The 21,262-nt window shown below is 56.3% G+C and overlaps 1 protein-coding gene across 4 annotated transcripts in view; it reads right to left on the bottom strand.

Annotated features, from left to right (window-relative positions):
- The window catches only part of ABR (ABR activator of RhoGEF and GTPase), a 188,960-nt gene that overhangs the window by 31,106 nt on the left and 136,592 nt on the right, over window positions 1–21,262 (bottom strand). For all 4 annotated transcript variants that reach the window (XM_070393446.1, XM_070393447.1, XM_070393448.1 and 1 more), the window contains 7 exons: window positions 20,891–21,056; window positions 16,654–16,776; window positions 16,218–16,293; window positions 15,138–15,242; window positions 14,133–14,207; window positions 11,051–11,148; window positions 10,524–10,655 (listed from right to left, as the gene is read on the bottom strand). In XM_070393446.1, coding sequence (XP_070249547.1) covers window positions 10,524–10,655; window positions 11,051–11,148; window positions 14,133–14,207; window positions 15,138–15,242; window positions 16,218–16,293; window positions 16,654–16,776; window positions 20,891–21,056 — 775 coding nt within the window. The remainder of the gene's footprint in view (window positions 1–10,523; window positions 10,656–11,050; window positions 11,149–14,132; window positions 14,208–15,137; window positions 15,243–16,217; window positions 16,294–16,653; window positions 16,777–20,890; window positions 21,057–21,262) is intronic.

The following is a 21,262-nucleotide window of genomic DNA, read 5'->3' on the forward strand; positions in this document are numbered from 1 at the left end:
TATCTTAATTAGGGTACTTCTAAGGCTTAGGAAGAGCCACACTCAGGGGGGCAAAGAGCCGCATGTGGCTCTCGAGCCGCAGTTTGCCGACCACTGGTATAAGGACAGGAGCAGCTAAGATGGAAAGCCAGCTGTGCCCCGGTGGGTGGCTCAGTGGGCTGGAGTGCTGTCCTGTGCACCGAAAGGTTGCAGGTTTGCTTCCCAGTCGGGGCACATCCCTTGGCGACAGGTGCCCTAGTCCCTGTAGGGGTGCTTGCAGGAGGCACCCCATCCATGTGTTTCTCTCACATCAATGTTTTGTGTTTTTGTTTTTTTTTTTCCTCTCTCTCCCCCTCCCTTTCACTCTCTCTGAAGATCAATGGAAAAGGTATCTTCGAGTGAGGATTTTAAAAAAAATCCAAAAAACATATCCACGGGTGAGGGTTAAAGAGCCCAGACCCAGTCTGTCCACGTGCACTGCGATCCTCCCATCTCCCCAAAACCTGCGCTGCTTCATGGCACAGGGCAGAACATGCACCGTTCCCCACACAGCCTCCCTCTCCACTCGACCCACCCCCCCGCCCCCCACCCCCGCCCGCCCCAGCTGGTGTCTCGTGGGTGCGTGGAGGCTCTCGATGGACTGGAGCGGCTGAAATAGCCCAGAGCTGTGCCCTGCAGCACTGTCCTGATGGCATGTCCCTGGCAATCCCCATGATTCTCACGGCACATCGGTCATGGAAGTGGATGGAAAATCCACTTGAGCCTTTGGGAACAGCTTGCTTATCTAAAACAAACCCACCCGGGGACAGAGTGGGCAGAGCACACCCACCACATGTCCATCCATCCTTCCCTACACAAGCCCTGGACATCACTCCTGGCCAGCCCAATGCTCGGACCCCCTTGGCTCCTGGCCTGCTCCTCCTCACAGGGAGGACATGGTGTGGCCGGGGTCTCCCAGCACAGCAGCGTGCTGAAGACACAGCCTCAGGCAGGAGGGTTTGGAAGGTCAGGGTCCACTGAGCTCCATGCTCTTTGCTTTCTCTAAGACTAAGTAATAACTCTTTTCCACTCCACTGCAAGCGCCAAGTGAGCAGAAGACGGCTCCTGGCAGCCAGGGAGCCTGGGCACGAGCCCTGCCGGGTCACCGTGGGCTTGGCAGCTACTTTCTCTCTCTGGGCTCAGTGTCCACACCTGTCAAAACAGGAGCTTGAACCAAACAAACAGTCATTAATTTTTTTTTTTTAAGCAAAGGCCACACCCCACCTTTCCTTCCAAATGAAATCACATGCCAAAGTCTCCCTGCCTCCCAATCGGGTAAAAGCAGCGGCCCCTGGCTGAAGTGGGGGTCTGGAGCCCCATCTGCTCACCTCCTCTGTCCACCGCCCCTGCCTTGGGGGTGCTGCCGGTGCCTCCCAGTAGTCCCAAGCTCTGCAGGCAGAATCTGGAACCCCTGACCCTCCTCCAAGGGGATGGACTCTGAGCATTTCCGATGGACAGTTCTCATGAGAACCGCTGTTTCTCCTGACCACGGCCATTGGCCCACGATGTCCCTCGGGGGGGAGTGGATGTGAAGGCTGGGAAGCTTAGGGGCTTTTTAAAGGAAACTTCCGGTCTTATCTACTTCTCTCTCTGCTTTGGGAAAACGCTGGGCCTCGGCTCTGCTGGTGCGAGTCCCCTCAGTGGCCTTCTAATGGGATGACACTTATCTCATCAAGTCAGGCTGTGTTTTCTGGGTCACCTTGGCCCCAAAGCCAGAGCAGCTCAGCTCTTACCTCCTAGGGTCTGATCAGGCTGCACCGGTCCCAGCCTGTGGAGAGAAGTCTGCGCCTGGAGGTCAGCCCCTCACCACGTGTCACCACTGCCCACACTCCGAGTGCTACAGCAAAGGCTACAGCAGTGAGGGGCCATGGCAGACTGCAGCCCCGCCGTGAGGAGATGGCAGAGCCCAGCTAAGGGGTGCCCCCCAGCATTCATGTCCAGCCTCAGCCCTCGGTTGGGAAGATCCCTGGCAATTCCTCTGCTAAGTCCTTTTCTCAAAGGTTTTGGAAAAAACAAAACCATAAGTGGGACCTCCTTGGGGAACAGTCTGATTTCTGGGAGGACAAAGTTGCAGCTCCTCCTGCAGGGAGCCAGCCGCACTGAGAGCGTGCTGTATGCCAGGGGTTGCCACCCGTGCGGACTCGGTCAATACACAGGCTCGAGAGGAAGCACTTGAAGAGGTCACCTGAGGCCACCCTGCGATCAGGAGGTAGAGCTGGGATGACACGTGCTCTCTTGCCTGCATCGGGGAGCCCCGGGCCCAGAGCTGAGAGGGCAGCGCCCCTCCTGTGGTTCGCTGAGAGGCCGTGTGCTCTCGGGCCTGAATGAATTGTTCCTGTTCCCCGAGGTTCTCCCTGGGTCAGCCTCTCCGCCTGTCACCTACCCCTCAGAGGTGGGTGGGGGCGGTCCAGCCTGCCTGCCGGTGGCATTCCCAAATGGGGCAGGAGGGGGAGAGGCCCCCATCTGCTTCCTATGGAATGCTTCCTGACTGCAGAACCCCCTGGGCAGAGTCCAGGCTCCCCAAATCAGGAACACCTGGGAGAGGAGGCGCTGTGCAGGGAGAGGAGAGGAGAGGAGGTGCTACAGTCTGGGAAAGCCTTCGGAGAGCAGGAGGGCTCCCTCGAGGGACCCTGCCCCTGGCTTTCCCCCATCCTGCCGCCTGAAGAGTGACAGCAGGTGGGATGCTGAAGCACAAATGGCCTGAAACAGCTGGGGTGGGCGGGGCCAGGGCAGGACAATGGCTCCAGTCACCAGGGCCCTGGGAGGAGGCCGTGTCTGAGACTGGCAGGGGAACAGTCCGCTGATCATCCTTCCCCTTCCCCATGGCCTCTGGGCTGGCACCGTGGTGGCGATGGCGGCCACGTGGGCCTGCTCGCCTGCTCGGAGGGCAGCAGCGACATAAAGCACGAATCCCAGAGGCAGACGCTCCCTGGCCGTGCACGTCTGGCCCAGGCTGGGGGAGGGGAGGGGAGGGGTCCATCCACTAGGGAAGAGGCTGGAAAGCCCCAGCCAGCATGGCCGCTTCGGGGTCTGGGCGGGGAGCTGCCTGGGCCGCGAGGTGCCAAGCTGGGAGTTAGGGGAAAGCCCCAGAGGCCAAGGCTTTCTCACCACGGCTCCCCCAGCTCATCCCAGGCAAACGCAGGCCACTCCCAGGGGCCAGCTGCGGTCGGTGTGGCCTGAAGGACACCTGGGAGAAGGCATCCAGGACCCTTAATGCCCATCATGCCACCAGGGAAGGAAGCAAGCACCTCGGGTACCTGCGGTGACCACAGCTGGAAGGGGCTCCAGGTCAAGCAGGCCCCTGCCCAGAGCCTGGCTCCTGGGGCAATAGAGCTGGCACGCTTGACCTTCACATGCTTGACCCTCACACGGGGCGGCCGACCCCTGAGGGGCCAGGGGGAGGGACCTGGAGTGGGAAGCCATTGAGTCCTGCCCTGGCAGGCTCCTGGCCCAGGTCTCTGCTCTCCTCACTCTGCAGCGTAATTGAAACCAGAAGCAGCCCCTGCTGACAATGGCCCCTTGTTCCCAGCTCCTCACGCTCTGCGCTGGGACTGACTGCACTACGCGGACCAGCCCGAGCTGCTCAGCCCGGGGGTCAAGGCAGGGAAACCCTGGGCTGGCAGGCAAGGAGGGCCCTAACCTTGACCTCCCTGCCCATGCTGATGTCAGTGCATCAAAGCTGTGTGACGCCATCTGCTTAAGAAAACAGATGTGACCTTCACCAGTCAACGGCCCAGACACAGGGGTCACTGGCAGGTAACAGCCTTCGGGGTGGGGGGGGGGGGGGGGAGGGGGGCTGCTTCCCTGCAGGAAGTCAGAAGGCAGGCTACCTGGACCCGCCCCCTGGTCCGAAGGCCGTCATCATTAGCCGAGTACGAACCGTGTCGGGCCCGTGCCATGGGCCTCAGTGACGGTCACATTCAGCACCCGTTAGAGCCCATTGTGCAGCTGGGGAAACCGAGGCTCAGAGAGGTAGGGTAACTTATCCCGTTCTCCCAACTAATGAATGGAGGAAACTTAACTCTCAACCGTGATCTGTCCGGCCTCAAAGCCGCTTCAACACTGGCCAAGAGACCAGAATTCTCTTCTGTTTCCTTTACTCCACAGGGAGGTCCCATTCACTCCTCGTACCTACAAGCACAGTGCCTACCACCACATGTCCATACGCAGAAAAGGCTGAATAAATGAGTGACGACGCGGATGTGCGTGTCACCGCTCTGACCAGCTCTTTCAGGTACGTGCCATCCTTTGAGCCTCACAACAAGCTGGTGATGAAGGCAGCGTGGGAACAACTGTGCCCATATAACAGATGAAGAAACTGAGGCCCCTGGAGGTCAAGGGACCTTGACTCAGTCTTCTGACCCTCAGCCCAGTGCTCTTCCCACAGCGTTAGGATTACCAGACTCCACGCTCAACACATCTAAACCACTGACGGAAGGGAGGGTGAACAGGGGGGCTGAGGAAAGATGGGTCAAGGAGTCAGATGCCTGGGGGGAGAAGGTGGGGGTGTATTGTTTTCCACAACCAGAAGCTAATGCTGACCCGTGGTGTTCTGGGGTCGTGGGGCTCTGCTCTCTTGCGACAGTTGGAGAGGGCTGAGCAATTGGGGGCACAGGAGGAGGGGGGACACCCCTGGGTCTGGAGAGAAGGTCATGAAATCTCTATCCTCAGAGACCAGGCTCTTTTTCTCACCTAAAAGTAAGAAAGCCTAAGATGGAAACACCCTAAATGCCCATGACACATGAAGAATAAATGAACTCAATGTGGTATATACATACAGTGTTATTCACCTTAAAAAAGGACATTCTGACACATGCTACATGGATGAACCTTAAAGACATTATGCTGAATGAAGCAGCCAGTCACAAACGGACAAACACTGCGTGATTCCACTGGTGTGAGGTCCTGGGAGTCAAAGTCGGAGACAGGAAGCAGCGTGGTGGCAGCTGGGGGTGGGGGAGAGGGGAGGTGGGAGTTGTTTACTGGGTATGACCTTTCTGTTTGGGATGATGAAAAAGTTCTGGAGGTGGATGGTGGTGATGGTCGCACACCGCAGTGAATGTGCTTAATGCCACTGAATTGTACACCTAAAAATTATTAAAATGGTAAATGTAATGGTAGGCATACTTTACCACAATAAAAAAGTAAGAGTCTAGACCAGTGGTTCTCAACCTTCCTAATGCCGGGGCCCTTTCATACAGTTCCTCATGTTGTGGTGACCCCCAACCATAAAGTTATTTTCGTTGCTACTTCATAACTGTAACTTTGCTACTGTTATGAATCGTAATGTAAATATCTGATATGCAGGATGTATTTTCATTGTTACAAATTGAACATAATTAAAGCATAGTGATTAGTCACAAAAACAATATGTAATTATATATGTGTTTTCTGATGGTCTTAGGTGACCCCTGTGAAAGGGTCGTTCGACCCCCAAAGGAGTTGCGACCCACAGGTTGAGAACTGCTGGTCTAGATGTTTAGATTTGCCAATCTGGCTCCCAGCATCCTGAGTTCCATTTCTAATAGCTCTGACCCCTGCGAGCTTCCCAGCGGCAGGTCAAGAAGGTCAAAAAAATGACCCGCCTTTCCTCTTCAGACACGGGCTCCAAGCTTCGGAACGGAAGAGGACCGAGGCCTCCCACTGGCCTGACTTCACAATTGGGGGTGGAGGGGTCCTGGCACCCCAGAACTGGGACAGCTGGAACGTCCTTGCTGGCCTGGAACCCTGCTCCCTCCCACCCCAGGGTCTTGAGCGCTCCCATGGAGGGAGGGCTGCCGCTGGGAGGCTCAGAGGACCTCCTGGTGGGGGGAACAGAGCTGAGGGTGGGAGGCAGGGGTCTGGGTCCCCAGGCTTGCGGCTGAGCTGGGGAATGGGGGAGCAGGGCCCAGAAAGGCTCTTCTGACTTAGGCAGCTTCCTAGGTCTCGCCCCCTCTCTAGTCTGGAGTCGGTGGCAGGAACTGAGCTGTGGGGTCCTCGGGGAGCGCTCTCCCTCCGCCCGCCAGCCAACAAGGGCTAGACCCTGGGAATAGGCCAGTCAGCTAGGGGGCAGGTCCCAGTTGGGGACCGCACATTTGGAGCCCGGCGCAGCAGTACTTGGAAATAGACTGGGATAAACACACTGGAGTCCCCCAGGGCCAGGGAGGCAAGGCGGAAGAAGGGGGGCCTCCTGGCTGAGCTGCTCCCTGGCCAGGAAGGGTTGGGGCAGCAAGGAGGCAGCAGGCAGTGGGGGTGGGGGTGGGGGTGTCCTGGATAGAGAATCAAGGCCCAGCCCCTTAGGTCTGGGGAAGAAAGGGAGGCTCTGAGCCGGGCAGAGGAGAAATGCACCAAGCTGGTGGGGTCGAACACTAAATTCGCACTGTGACCCCTCAGGGTCACAGACTGACATCCAAGTCTCTCCTCCCTCCCCGTCCCATCTGAGTATTTTCACTCACTCATTTGCCCAGCAGCTCACCAAGCATGAGCAGCCTGGGATTGGAGCCCTGAATCTGGAGTCATTGCTCAACCACCAATGACCTGCACGACCGTGGCCATGTCACTCCCCCTTCCCGGTCTGGTTTCTTCTCCCCCCAAAACCAAGATTGGATTAAATGCCCTCCAGGATCCCTTCTGGCCTAAAACTCCACTGACCCTCTTCTTTTACTCATTCCTTCACTCTCCGTCTTCCTTACTTGCTCACAATCTCTCCTGCTCACGGCAGGGGGGCTCCTCAATTTCCTGGGACACTCCCTGTGCATGCCTGCCTCCCTGCTCCTGGCCAAGAGGCCCTCCCCTCACCCCCTGGAATGCCCGCCCCTCCCCTTTCTGCTGATCCAGAGCCTGTCACCTGGCTAGAATAACAAAGAGCCTCCGAACAGCACTGCACGTGTTGGTCATTACAGAAAATGACTTTTACAAAGTAGATGCAGTACTTTCGACAATGCAACAAAAAGGTCATTATAAAGACCACATACGGCCCCAGAAGAAAGGGGGTGATGACAACACATGAAAATAGAAAAAATACAAAATACGCACGATGACATCTGAGGAAGGGAAAAGGCACGAACAAAATGGCTGTTTCAGAGTGGGAGTGGGGTGGTTGGTGATTATGTTCAGGTCAATCTATTATTATTGCAATTTTCTCTCTAATACAAACACTGCTTTTGGAATTTAAAAAATCCAGTGCTCTCCACTCCCTCCTGCTCCACCTCCCCCTGGAAGCCTCCCTAACTGCACCCCATGAGGCTCTTTCCTTCTTTGAATTCCTGTGGCCCACGTGTCCCTCTTACTAGCGTGGAACGGTGGGAGACAGGAGAGCCCCGGGGAGGAGGGGGGGCAAGGCAAGGGTCCGGGTCCAGCTGCTTCCAGCGCTGGCTGCCCTGCCCCCTGGCTGCCTGCTCTTAGACACGTGACTGAACGCTTTATGCCTCAGCTTTCTCATCTTTAAAACGGGGGTCACTTTCCTATCCCACAGGGCACTCTGAAGACCCCCCTGAGATAACGCTGTGAGTCTCAGCCCCGCGCTGGGCTCACAGTCCGCTCTCTGACGTAATCATCATCGTCACTGCCATCCTGCCTTGCTCTCCCCGGGGAGACACATATTGATACACTTGTCTTCCAAACTGGCGGTAGATTCCTTGAGGCCAGCCCCTACACCCCTCGGAGCAGCGGGGCGCACTGCAGATGCACAGTAAGTCCCTGTCCCTGGCTCTCTGCATGCATGCTTCCCTCAGGTGCACCAGACAGACATGTCTCCTGCCCAGAGGTAAGAGGACTGCAGCTCACCCTGTGTCATAAAGCAGGATGCTAGGGCGGAATACCACCCCGACTCCTCCTCCAGGCTACGAGCCATGCCAGCGCCCCTCACCCGGGCCGGGAGACTCCCTGATGAAGACCTGGGACACAGTGACACAGCACAAGGGAGAGAGCGTGGCCTTTCCTGTGCACTGCCAGCAGAGGCACCTGGGCCTCAGTGAACGCATCTGTAAAATGGGGAGAATACGGTTGTCATTTTCCTTGCAGAGCTGTTGCAAGGGTCAAGAGAGAATGTTGGGAATGGGCCTCTGAGGACGCACGTTGGTGATGAGCACCGCCATCTGCCTGTCACTAAACGCCACTCCCCCGCCCCTCAGCTCCAGGCCCCACTGCCATCTCAAGCAAACCCAGAGCCGGAGACTCTATTGGAGCAAATGCCTACAGCTTAGGAGGTGGGGTCCCTGGCTGTTGTCTGGAGGGGCTGAGCCAGAAGGGACTTAGAAAGAGGCGGGGAGGGGGGCACCGGGTGGGCCTTTCCCCTGCCTTCTCTGCAGGCCAGCTGGACATCCCCGAGGACCCGGCCCTACTGCCAGGCCACCTTCAGCTCCATCCTCGGCGCCCGCTGCAGGGGAGCAGAACCGAGCACCAGATTCCTTTCCTTGGACACGTGGCAGGAAGGGAGGTGGCGGCAGCTGTGGGAACAGACCGTCCCAGCGGTCTGTGGGGCCTGGCCACGGGGGAACAGCTTGGTGCAGGCTCTCCCCCCAGCCTGTCATCCTTGGTATCTCCGAGGGCAGCCACAGGTGATGGGGCCCTCACAAGGCCTGGCTAACCCCTGGTGAGGAGGCCCCTCCCGCTCCCCAATTCACAGGAAGGCCTGTCCGAAGCTCTGTGGCTGAGGGCCAAGGGCTGCACCAGCGCTGCACCCCGGGGAGCTGAGGGCCCGGCCCGCAGACTTCAAAGCCCTCGGAGGACGCTGGTTCTGAACTGGCAGCTCACAGGCCCAGGTCAGCTGGCAGCAGGGAGGTTTGTGTTTCTTTTAATATCACTCCCAGGCATTTAACATTCCTCGAAGCTTAAACACAGAAACATTTTCCTTAACGGACTGTGCTTTCTGCTTTGCCAAACATAACCTGGCTCCCTCCCCCTCCCCCACGGCCTCCATCTGCTCCTGTCTCCGAGATGCAGTGACTTATGCTGTGCTTCCCCTGGGGCTGTGCGGCTGACAGAAGTGAGGAGGAGGGAGCAACAGGACTGGAAGTCCAGGTGGGGACAATGCCACCGAGCCCTGGAGGGACCCTGGGTTCTGGAGGGGTCAGGGCCCCTGGGACTCACTGAGTTGGCTGCGCTGGACACCCCTTTAACTCTTCTACCCCAAGGCCACCCAGGTTCTGGGCACATGGCAGCCGGTCATAGTTCTTGGCTGGGTGTCTCCTGGGCTGGATGGGCCAGCCCAGAGCCCCATCCCTGCTGGTCACTCCCGCCTGCCCTGGAATGTGGGGCTCCCCACTCCTTACCCCCGCAGGAAGTGGGTTCCCAGGGCTGAATTGAGAGAGAGTTCTCTCTCTTCAGTCCCCTTTTCCTAAATCATGACTAAAATAATGAAGGACTGACTTATGGTTGCCTGGCAACACCATCTCTCTGGAGACAGTGCTGAGGAGGGGAGCAGAGGTCCCCCAGAGTTAGGAAGAGATGTGCTCAGGAACTTGGGGCAACATGAGGCAGATGGCCAGGACCCCACCAAATGGAGCCCCCCCCCCCCCCCCTTCAAACACTAGAGCTGCGGTCGCCAACCAGTGGTCCATGAGGTCCGAAAGGTTAGCGACCGCTGCACTAGAGCCTGAGACGGGGGGAGCAGGCAGCCCACACAGGTCACCAAGGGGCAATGCTGCTAAGAACACCCAGCCAAGAGCCAGTCACCAAACTCTAAAGCTCAACCATCAGAGAACCAACGCTTCCTGCAAACAAGCATCGCTCAGCTCTCTGCACCCACAGCCCCGCTGTGTGCACCCAGTCATTGTCTCCCTTGACTTCATGGTCACGGGATCGACCCCCGAACCAGCCACTCGTGTCCTGAGCGTGAGGCCACACACGGTGCCAGATGGGTGTACATGGCTGCACGCCTGCCCATGTCTGCATCCTCCTCACAGGAATGTGAAGAACAGCCATTTCCCAAATTGGAAGAATTTCCAGAGACTTGGGCTGCAAAAGGCCCTTTCCCCGCATCCATTAACAGGGCACCGAGAAACACCGCCCATGCGGGCGCACCCTTAACCTGACCCACACAACCAACCCCACGCCGGTGGACTCTAGGGACCAGTAAGGCCCAGCAGCCCTAGAGACCAGCCCCAGCCACCCAGCAGATCTGAAGCCCCCCCGAATGCTGGGCCTCACACCCTACAGCAGACACTGCTCATCAAACACCGCCTCGCGGATGTAGCCCCAGACTCCTCCACGCAGTGCGCCTGGGAAAAGCCACCAGGAGACCAGAGGTGGGAAGGGAAGACACAGGGAGCCCTCTCCTGCGGGAGAGTGGGTGGCCCACCTGAGCCAGGTGCGGAAGCCCCAGGAACCGGGCACACATGGGCGCCTGGGGCTACAACGAGATGTCACCTCCCGCAGGGGAACCAACAGGCCGGGCGGCTTCTCAAACCAGCCTGGAACCCGAGGCACAAAAGGCCAAGGCCCTGGACCAAGGAGGCCAGTGAGAAGGATGCCGTCCCAACCCCACCACCTCCTGCCGGGGCGCCGGGGCCGCATCGGGACCTCACCTGGATCTGCCCTTTGCCCATGATCTTGTCCACGATCTCGTTGTTGTCCTTGTTGACCTTGGTCTTGTCGTAGCACTTCTCGTAGCACAGGATCCTCAGGGACTGGGAGCCCTCCAGCTCGATCTCAAACTCCTGAGGAAGGATAGAGCCAGGGTCCTGAGCCGCGGACGTGGGGGACCCGGTCTCCTAGCAGGTGGGGGCCCCAACTTCGCAAGGCTGTGAGGGGGGTGAGGGGGGCCCACGGGGACCACCCCGCGGGGCAGGGAGGAGCGTCCTCACTTTCTGGGGCTCCAGGGCTTTCAAATCACTGAGGGAGTGGGGTCTGGGGCCTGAGCGGAAACCCCGTGTCTGCACATAAGCACGAGATCAGAAGTCAAATAAGCAGGGATGCAGGGCAGAGGGCTGAGGGACAGAGCTGGCCCCGCCAACCCCAGCCAACAGCACCTGAGCACAGGGAGTGGGGTGGGCATGGCTGGTGGTGACAAGCTCAGGGGTCCCTGAGGGGCACACCGGCCCCTGCCACTCACCTCGTCCCACTTGGGCTCTGTCGTGTCCCGAAATACCCTGGTTTTGGCTTTGCTGACAAAATAGCCGAAGGAATCCACCTCCAGGGTACAGTACAGGTCTGCAGGGGGGACAGGCAGAAGCACATCCAGTGAGGCCCCGAGGAAAAGGGGTTTAATACACCGTCCCTCCCAGCACCAGGGGCTGCCCTCGGGCTCCTCTGCACAGCCCCTCGCGCACGCGAGCCTGGCCTCTTCCCACTGCTCTGCACTCCTCTCAGGTGGTGCTGCCCTCCGGCCTCATCCACCGCACTCTGGCCGCGCTGCTCTCCTCCCCAACCTGCCCAGCTCTCCCTGCTTAGGGCCCTCGTCCCTTCACCCCTGATCTTTGCCTCCTCCCCACTGAGGCCTCCTGGCACCGCCCCCCCCCATACTGATCCCAGGTCCCTTAGCAGGGTGGGCCTGGCATTTGAGGTGGGAGTCTCCGGAGGGCCTCTGGCCTCTGGGGCTGGAAGCTGGAGAAGCCCCCGTCACTGAGACAACCAAAGCGCCTCCCACATTCCCAGCGCTCACTCCGTTGTTTTCTTCATCGCACGGAACTGTAACTGCAGTTGTCTTTTCTGTCTCTTTCTTATCTCCCGCCCCCTCACTGCCGCCCCACCAGGCAGCAGCAGCCTTGTTTTCTTAGCCAGGAGCAGGGCTGCACACAGTGGGCAAGCCCTAATAGAGCGCTAACAGCTTCTCCCCATTTGCCAGATGAGAACATGGAGTCAGAGAGAGATAAGAGGATGTAATATCACACAGGACCAGAAACCCAGGGCTCCGTTCCTCTCCGCCAGCCCCACGTGGGGTGAAGAATGGAGTCTTACCACCCCCATGTGCTGCAGGTAACTGAGTGGTGGAGGCTGGGGGTGGGCGTCTGGGGAGCTTTCCCTAGTTTTTCAATCTTTTAAAAAATATATTTTCATTGATTTCAGAGAGGAAGGGAGAGGGAGAGACACATCAATGATGAGAGACTCATTGACTGGCTGCCTCCTGCACACCCTCTACTGGGGATAGAGCCTGCAGCCCAGGCAAGTGCCAATCAAACGGTGACCTCCTGGTTCATAGGTCGATGCTCAACCACTGAGCCACACCAGCCGGGCAGTGTTTCCCTCTTGAATCATGGCCTTTAAGGCTGAAACCCTTCTCCCCTCTACCCTGGGACCTAACAGACCAGGCCACAGCACTGGGTGGTCTCCCAGGCCCTGGGTGGTTCCCCAGGCACATGCTCCCTCTAGGGCTGGGACCCTGGCAGCCCCCCATTCTCCCCGCCATGGGAGCTGCCAACGCTGCTCTCCAGGGCACTGTGTGTGTTGGGGGTCAGCTTTGGAGCATACAGCCAACCCTGTGCAGGGTGACTCAAGGGGCAAAGGGCAGAGGCCAGAGGGTGGACATACAGCTCTGGCCCAGGGGTTGCTCAGCTGGGCTCTTTTCCCTGAGAATGGAGGTGGAGCTGCCCCCAAGGTGTCTCCAGCCGGGTGCGACGTAGAGGAGATACAACTGGGCACATGGGGATGTGGGTGCAGATTAAAGGTGAACAATGTCAGAGGCCCCAGCATCTGGCCTCAGCCAGTCAGTGTGGGTGACAGAGATGGAGGGGCAGGAGGGCTGCCAGCTGACAGGTGGGTGTGAATCCTCCGTCGAGGGCTACGGGCTAGTTCATGGGGAAAATGGGGAGGCATCAGATTGTCTGGGTCCAAATCCTCCCTCTGCCTGAATCACCAGCCTCTCTGCCTGGTCACGTTCACCCGTGAAACAGGAGGCTCGTGGTGCCTGCACCTTGGGCCTGACTGCAGATGCCAGGGGTTCACTGTGACGAGAAGCCACACTGAGATGCATAAGTTCTACCCCCTCGAGTCAGAGTGAGTATCTGAGTCAGCCAGGGGAGGGAGGAAGTGGAGACAGCCTGGAGGTAAGGAGAGATTTCGTAGCAGCTCACCCCATGTCTAACCACAAAGCCCATCCCAGCCAACACGAAGCAGAGAGAGAGAGGAGGGGCGAGACATCTGGGCTCCGTGGGGATGGGAGGCGCAGGGTCTAGCTCCATGGGCCGCAGACTTGGGCGGGTACGACAGCCCTATGGAGCTTACTAACCAGGAATATTCCTGGGCAGTGCCCCCCCTGGGGGATTCCGTGGGTCTGGGGAGGGTCCAAGAAGCTGCCACGTGTACAGGCAGCTCAGCCGAGCGGTGGGTGCGGGGTCCTGGCCGCCCTGAGAGAAGGGATGCTCTAAAGACAAGAGCGTGGGCTCGGGCGGTGGGAGACACGGATTCCACCCACCACCCACGTGACCTGCCTGGGCCACCCGGGAAAATCCCTTGAGCCGTCGGGCCCCAGCTTCTTCACGTAAAACGAGAATGGTATCAGTGAACTCTGCAGGCTCAGGAGGATCAGAGCAGGTAACGCCCGTGAAAAGGCTCTGACCTTGCCAAGACTTCTCCACACAGGGCCACATCTGCCTGTTCCCCAGCACCTAGTGAGGTACCGGCACACAGCAGGCGTCTGGAAATGAACTACTCAGGTCAGCATTTCTGAGCTCCTATTCATCCAATGATTTCCTTGCCCTCTAAGAACTCACAGTGGGAGAGGCAAATTTTAAGTGACAAAGCAGTATGACAGGTGCTGTAGCCATGGTTAGCCCTGGGGTGACGGGAACACAGAGAGAGGAGGCCAATCTACCCAGGAACTCGGGCTTCGCAGTAAATGTGTATTGAACGTCGGGTGCGTGAGCCAATGGCACAACCTCTGCGTGATGCACTGTACAGGGAGGGGCAGAGGGCAGACCCCCCCCCCCCCCCCCGTGAGGAAGAGGAGGGAGTGGGAAGGGGCTGGCTGAGAGGAGAGGAGTCAGGAGCCCTGGTTTTCTGATCCTGAGTGGCGTTAAGTCCTTTGTATCTCTCTGTGACTCAGTTTTCTCATCTGGAAAATGGGGAGAGACTATTACCTGTCTAACTGACTCACGAATTCCTACTGGAGACAAATGAGATAAAAAGGACTTCCTGTGACAGGCTGAACAACGGCCCCGCCCGGCCACTGCCTGGGGCTGGTGGTCAGGGACACTCACGTGCTGACTGCTTAAACCCCTTGGCAGAGTGGACGATGACATGAAGGAAGCCATAGAGCCCGGGAGACTCGTCGTCTGCAAGAGAGAAAAGCCCCAGGGTCGGGGGTGGTGAGAGGCTCCTCTGCTTCACCCCCTCCTCACCCCAGACTGGCCGGGAGGCAGAAAGCGTGGGAGATGCGGCCTAAGCCCGGGGCTGAGAGCACCACCTGGTGGCCGGATGAAGAAGCTTCCATTCCTCACTACTTCCAGGACCGTGAGCTGGGGGTGCCCCTCCCCCCTCTACTCAGCCTGGGAGGCCAGTCCACACATTCCCCAGGGCACCTTCCCTCTCCCTCCAAGTCCTGCTATCCTGTGACCGCCCTTCTCAGCCTCGCCTTTCAAAGTAAAAATTAGCCAACATAAGTCACTCTGCGCCAATGCGAGAGAAGGTCCATCTCTGCCTCCTTGTTGGAACACAGAGGGCAGATACCCCCATAGGTGGAGGAGAGCCTGCCTTCAAAACCCCTTTGCAGCACCCACGGGCAGTCAGATCCTACCCACTCCAGGCAGTGACCAGCCCCGATCTCAGCTCTGCTCAAAAACCTCCCACAGGCTCCTGGGCTAGAACAACAAATTCCCTCGCTGGGCATTCAAGGCCTTTCAAGAGCTAATGCCTGGAAACTTCTGGCCTTATTTGTTATGCACTATTCTAAGCCACCTCCATTTCCTCCTGTCCCCACTCCCCACCCATGCTTGTCTTTTGCTTCCATTATCTGACGACCAGTGTCCCAGAATCTTCTCTTAAGCCAGAGGGGGGGGCGGGGCAGGGAGGAGTTGGGGCCATCTGGGGAAGAGACAACCCCTGTTTGAGCTTCCTGTGCTCCTGGCCACTGAGTCATCCCAGCCCAACTGAGCAGAGATCAGCCATTTGTAGCCCAGTGTCCGCTGGGCCCTTGTGGACAGCCCCAGCACTATCCTGGGGGGAGTAGATCTGCTGATTGGGCAATGTTGGGTTCCAGATCTTACCATCTTTATTGCTGGTGACAGGAATGTTGTGTACAGTCCTAAGTTTGAAACAGGATCCTGTGAGCACCTGGAGCTCCACTGAGCTCAGGACAAAGGCCTGGAGATCTGCAGGAGGAGCGGGAGAGAAGGAGAGGGAGAGAGAGAGGGAGGGAGAGAGAGGGAGGGAGGGAGGGAGAGAGAGGGAGGGAGGGAGGGAGAGAGGGAGGGAGAGAGAGAGGGAGGGAGGGAGGGAGGGAGAAGAAGAGGGAGGGAGAGAGAGAGAGAGAGAGAGAGAGAGAGAGAGAGAGAGAGAGAAACATTGTCATGGGTCCACTAGGACCTGCTGCTCTCTTTGGGGGCTATTGCAGGGAAAAACCTTAATTCTAGGGACAGAGTTGGTCACTGGAAAAAAGGGGAAAGACTTGTGAACCCTCACATGGGGATAGCTGTGGGTGACGTCAGAGGGGTAAGAACAGGAGAGTCTAACTGAAGAGGTTCATGTATGTGTGTATGAGAGAGGGATGGGGACAGGGAGAGTGGGGGGGGGGGGGGCAATCCTTGACTCTGGGGCTACTCCTAATGCGAATTCATTTTATGCCTTAAGCCAGTGGTTCTCAACCTTCCTAATGCCGTGACCCTTTCATACAGTTCCTCATGTTGTGGTGACCCCCATCCATAAAATTATTTTCGTTGCTACTTCATAACTGTCATTTGGCTACTGTTATGAATCGTCATGTAAATATCTGATATGCAGGATGTACTTTCATGGTTACAAATTGAACATAATGAAAGCATCGTGATTAATCACAAAAACAATATGTAATTATATACGTGTTTTCCGATGGTCTTAGGCGACCCCTGTGAAAGGGTCATTCGACCCCCAAAAGGGGTCTCGACCCACAGGTTGAGAACCACTGCCTTAAGTAAATCACCAATTCTTTGGGCCTCAGTTGTTCAGAAACATCAGTGAAGTGCCACCTGCCTTGGCAGTTTAGAGTGGCTGTGAGGGCTGAAGGGGAGGCATGGGACTGGAGGTGCTGGGGATTACAAATGCCCATGGTTGCCATGGACCCCTCAGGGCAGAGTGGGTGGGGACTTTACCCTTCTTCTGTAGTTTCTGAATCGCTTCTCTCCACTCTGACCTTTCATAGTCCGAGGACAGTAGGAACAGGTAGCTCTGAAGAGAGGAGATGACAATTCAGCGGGGCGGCCATGGTCAGACACGCACATTCCTGTAGCCCAGGGCTCCAACAAAGCTCCCTCTAACCCAGGTACCCCCAGGCTTGGAGGAGGCAGCTGGGAGGGGGGCCTCCTTCCTGGGCAGCCCAGTGACAGAAGTGGCAGTGCCAATGATGGCCAGCAGAGGGCACTAGCTCCACACCACTGGGGAGAGGGAGTCCAGGGCCGGAGCCTGGCAGCCTCCTTGAGAATTGGGGGTTGGAGTCCCTGATCCCCACAGGTCAGGGCTGGGAGCCACAGTGGGCAGCCCTGTACGGAGGAAGGGGGCTGTCTCTGTCCCATCCCCACCCTTCCTGACCTTTCCATTCCGATTGTGGATCCGAAATGGGATGGTGGGGGAATTGAGCAGCAGCAAGAACTCATTTTCAAACATCTTCTTCTTCAGGCGCTCGATGGCCCGGCTCTGGCCCTTGTTGGCTTTCTGCGGGGAGAGGGCAGAGATGGTTTCCCTCACACTCAGACTCCACGTCTCACTCAGTGGCTTTAGCACCCTTCCCCCCGTGTGTTCATCGGATTTTTTTTCTTTTTCAATATATTATGATGCTTTGACATCATGGGAGGACTCCTGGCCAGGGAGAAAACTGTTCCTCCCAGATCATGCTAATTTCTAACACAGTCAATGACTCCTCTGTGAGCATATCTTTCAAATGCAAACCAGCGAACCCTGAGGCCTACCCCCTACTACCTCCTCTCTCTCTCCTTTTTAAAAAATTTTAAAAAATAAAACATATGTTTTTATTGATTTCAAACAGAGGAAGGGAGGGAGAGAAACACCAATGATGAGAATCATTGACTGGCTGCCTCCTGTGTGCCCCCTACTGGGGAATCGAGCCACAACCTGGGCATGTGCCCTGACCAGGAATCGAACCATGACCTCCTGGTTCATGGGTCAATGTTCAACCACTGAGCCACACCAGCTGGGCTCATGTATCTCTCACATGTCATTCCCCTGCCCTCATCACGTAGGACCAGGTGCCAGATAACTAGGGGCAGCTCCTACAACCCAGCGCCTCCAACATTATCCACACTGGCCAGTCCTAGGCTGTTTCCTGCCCGGCCTTCCTTCCCCTTGGAAAGCTCAACACAGGCTTTGGGCCACGTTTTTTCACGCTCCTTCTGCCTCCTGACCAAACGTGGTGCTTTCCCACGTGGCCCTGGTGGTGTGGCCTCTCTCATGGACACTGTAATTAATAAAGATCTTCCTTCCATCGCATTAGCCTCTTCATTCACCCTATAAATTAAACCGCAGGTACCTTCAAGGTACGCTGCTTCGGAACCTCAGACACCGTTCAGCACAAAGCCCTAATTCCTGGCCTCGTGCACGGGGCCTACCACAGCTGGGTCCCCGCCTCCATGCCCTGCCTGATATCCCACCACGCCCCACCCTGCACCCTCCACCTCAGCCTCAGGGTGCTATTCCCTGTTCTCTGGCGAGCCGTTCCCTCTAGTCGACCCCTTCCCTTTATTAACTACCCTTACGCTTAAGTCTTGCTTTCAATGCCGTCCTCAAACTCCACAGTTGAAATTCATTTCTGCAGCATTTTTTTTTTTACCCACTAGACTAGCAAAATGGCAGCAAGGCTCCCAGCCAGTGTTGTCACCGTGACTCCCACAAACTGCTGGTGGGAACATAATCGGATGCGACCTGCTCAGAGGTACATCTGGCCATCAGATGCACAAGCCCCTTGCAGGGAATCCACCAGAGAGAAGAAACAGGAGTGTGGTGATGTATACTGCAGACTTGCCTGCAAAGAATCACGAGCCAGAAACACTCTAAATACCCAAATACGTGGTTGTGCAATCAAGCAACAGAATAGGATGCAGCTGTTAGAAAGGCTGTGCCAGGCCCAGAGAGCTCTAAGGTGCACTGTTAGGTGAAAAACTTACATGACAAAACAGCACCTGTAACCTAGTCTCATTAAAATACACACAGGCGTGCTGTGCGTGCAGCATAAGCACAGAAGACTAGCAGAATGCACCTCAAACTGCTAACAAGGGGGCTGAGCCATGATCAGCTGTATTCTACATGCTCCGGTATTGTGACCTGTCCCTGTAACAAGCCAGGGTTGCCTAAGTTCAAAACATGTTATTAAAAAAGTAAATATGTTGCCCTGGGCGGTGTGGCTCAGTTGGTTGACCATCGTCCCATTCACTGAGAGGTTGCGGGTTCGATTCCCGGTCAGGGCACATGCCCGAGTTGCAGGCTCAATCCCCAGTAGCGGGTATGCAGGAGGCAGCCAATTGATGTTTCTCTCTCTCTCACTCTCTCTCTCTCTAAAAATGAATAAAAACACTTTTTTTTAAAAGTAAATCTGCTTTTTCTGTGACTCAGAGAACGACTTTGTTGTGCCTCGCCACTGACTCCTATCACATGTGTCACATGTCATAATGGGCGTATCCGTCTCCTCCACTGTGAGGAACCCTGGGTGGCGTCTGGCACAGCCCTGCAGCCAGCAGCCAGCGGAGCTCAGGCAGCACTGATTGAGCAGAAGGCCACACCTACACACCTGGGGCAGGAGCGTAGGCACAAAGCCTGCTGGGTCCCAGGACCAGGTGAGGAGCAGGCCTGCAGGACGCCCCTGGGTGGGGTTGGTGGGCGGTGCTAGACGGGGAAACAGGCTCCACTGAGGCGGCCGAGCCTGGCCATTCAGAGGGAGGACACGTGTGCTGGTCAGGCTGCTCCCTCTGGATGGATGCACCCCAGTCAGACCCTCAGTCCCAGTGCCCCTGGGGTTTTACTAGGGGCTCCTCCCCTGTTCAAGGAGAGGTGTCTGAGCTGAAAGGATCCTCAGAGGCCATCTGCTCTGTATTCCTCAACAATCCTTCAGGAAGCAACGATTTATGAGGTGTCAAGGACTAGGAACATAACTGAATTAAGAGAGTCTCTCGCTAGAGTTCAAAGCCTGTTGAGTGAGGGAAAGCAGTACCTATAAAGCAAAGAGGCAAACATCAGGAACCAGGAAGTCGGGCACCCAACCCAAACTGCAGTGGGTGGCTATCAGGGAAGGCTCCCCGGAGGAGGTGAGGCCCCAGCAGAGCCTGGATGGGTGAGGAAGAGACCAGGCCCCTCCATGCCCCGCCTGCCATTTATGGGGAAGGCTCCTCCTGGGTGCTTTCAAATACATGAATTTAAGGCTGCATTTTCCTGAAAATAGCACTGTGGCTACATCCCATGGGTTCTGACATGTGGTGCGCTCATGTTCCTGCAGTTCTAAACAGTCTACAGTTGCAATTTTGATTTCCTCTGTACCCTGAAAGTTTTAGCTTTCTAGGCTTACCCTTAAATACATTCTAATTGTTGATTTCTAGTTTTACTGCACTGTGATCTGTGAACGTAACTGGTACGCTACCAATTTTTTTATTTTTTATTGACATTTCTGCCCGGCCGGTGTGGCTCAGTAGTTGAGCGTTGACCTATGACAGTGGTCGGCAAACCGCGGCTCGCGAGCCACATGCGGCTCTTTGGCCCCTTGAGCGTGGCTCTTCCACAGAATACCACGTGCGGGTGCGTCGTAGGTACAGTGCGATTGAAACTTCGTGGCCCATGCGCAGAAGTCGGTTTTCGGAAAGGAGACAGACGAAACAAGTATACAAGACGAGTGTGGATGGGAGAGTTGGAAGGGGTCGACCTCAGCGAACGTACCTCAATCAGATTGAGGACGTTTTTAGCAAAGGCCAGCTTAGGAGTACCCTAATTAAGTTAATAACAATGTACCTACCTATATAGTTTAGGTTTAAAACATTTGGCTCTCAAAAGAAATTTCAATCGTTGTACTGTTGATATTTGGCTCTGTTGACTAGTGAGTTTGCAGACCACTGACCTATGAATCCAGAGGTCATGGTTTGATTCTCAGTCAGGGCACAGGCCTGTGTTGTGGGCTCGATCCCCAGTGTGGGGTGTGTAGGGGGCAGCTAATCCATGATTCTCTCTCATCATAGGTGTTTCTATCTCTCTCTCCCTCTCCCTCCCTTCTTCTCTGAAATCAATAAAAATATATTTTAAAAAGTTAAAATAAAAATTGAGATTTCACTTGCAGCCTAATACATGTTAAGTGTTGGTGAACGTTTCACCTGTGTTTGGCAAGAACCTCAATTCTCTGTCAGGGCGCAAGCTTCTGTGCATTTTTAGACCAAGTGCGTGAACTGATATTCAAGGCCCTTCGCTCCTTCGTTTTTGCCTCCTTGATCTGTCAGTTTCTGAGGCTTCCCAGGTCCTTTCTCTCATACACGTCCTGCTTTTCCTTAAGACGGCCTTCTCTTGCTTCCCTTTTCTAGTGTTTGATTTACACTGTTCTCCGGGAAATTTCCCGTAATTACCCCCACTAAATTCTGAGCGGCCTCCATCTGCTCAGTGCTAATCTGCCACCATCAAAGCCTTTCCCTAAGCATTGTGCTTGAGGCCTCCTACTCTTTCATCTTCCCTCCTTATCAGGCTCCCAACCCTTACAACTTCCCCTGCCCGCACCTCTCCTCGAAGGGCCCCCAATAAAAACAGCCAACTTCCTGTCCCAGCTCAGACGCCAGGCTCTGCTCACCTCCTTCTGGATCTCACTCTTGAGGGCGGAGATCTTCATCTTCATGTCCTCCAGCTCGTGGTCTGGGAAGGGGTGCACGTGGGGGCTGGCCTCCGACTCCTCGGGGGACGGAAACACGAGATCGGCCAGAGGGATGTACCATTTGCAGTCATATTGCTGGTGTTTCCTGCACACAAGCCAGAGGAAGGCATGAGCCAGAAGGAACTTGGCTCTTTGAGCCTGAACTGCTGGACCCAAAAACCACCGAGAAACGTTTACCGAGAACTCGTCACAGGCAAAAGCGATCCCTTGTCCCCGAGGAGCCCAATCAGGAACCACGCACGGGGAGGAGGGATAGGCTTCCGGGGCAGGCAGCATCCCAAACCTCACACT

The sequence above is a fragment of the Myotis yumanensis genome, unplaced genomic scaffold (assembly GCF_028538775.1).
Source record: "Myotis yumanensis isolate MYYU_CA2020_CCGP unplaced genomic scaffold, mMyoYum1.0.hap1 SCAF_16, whole genome shotgun sequence".
Lineage (NCBI taxonomy): Eukaryota > Metazoa > Chordata > Mammalia > Chiroptera > Vespertilionidae > Myotis > Myotis yumanensis.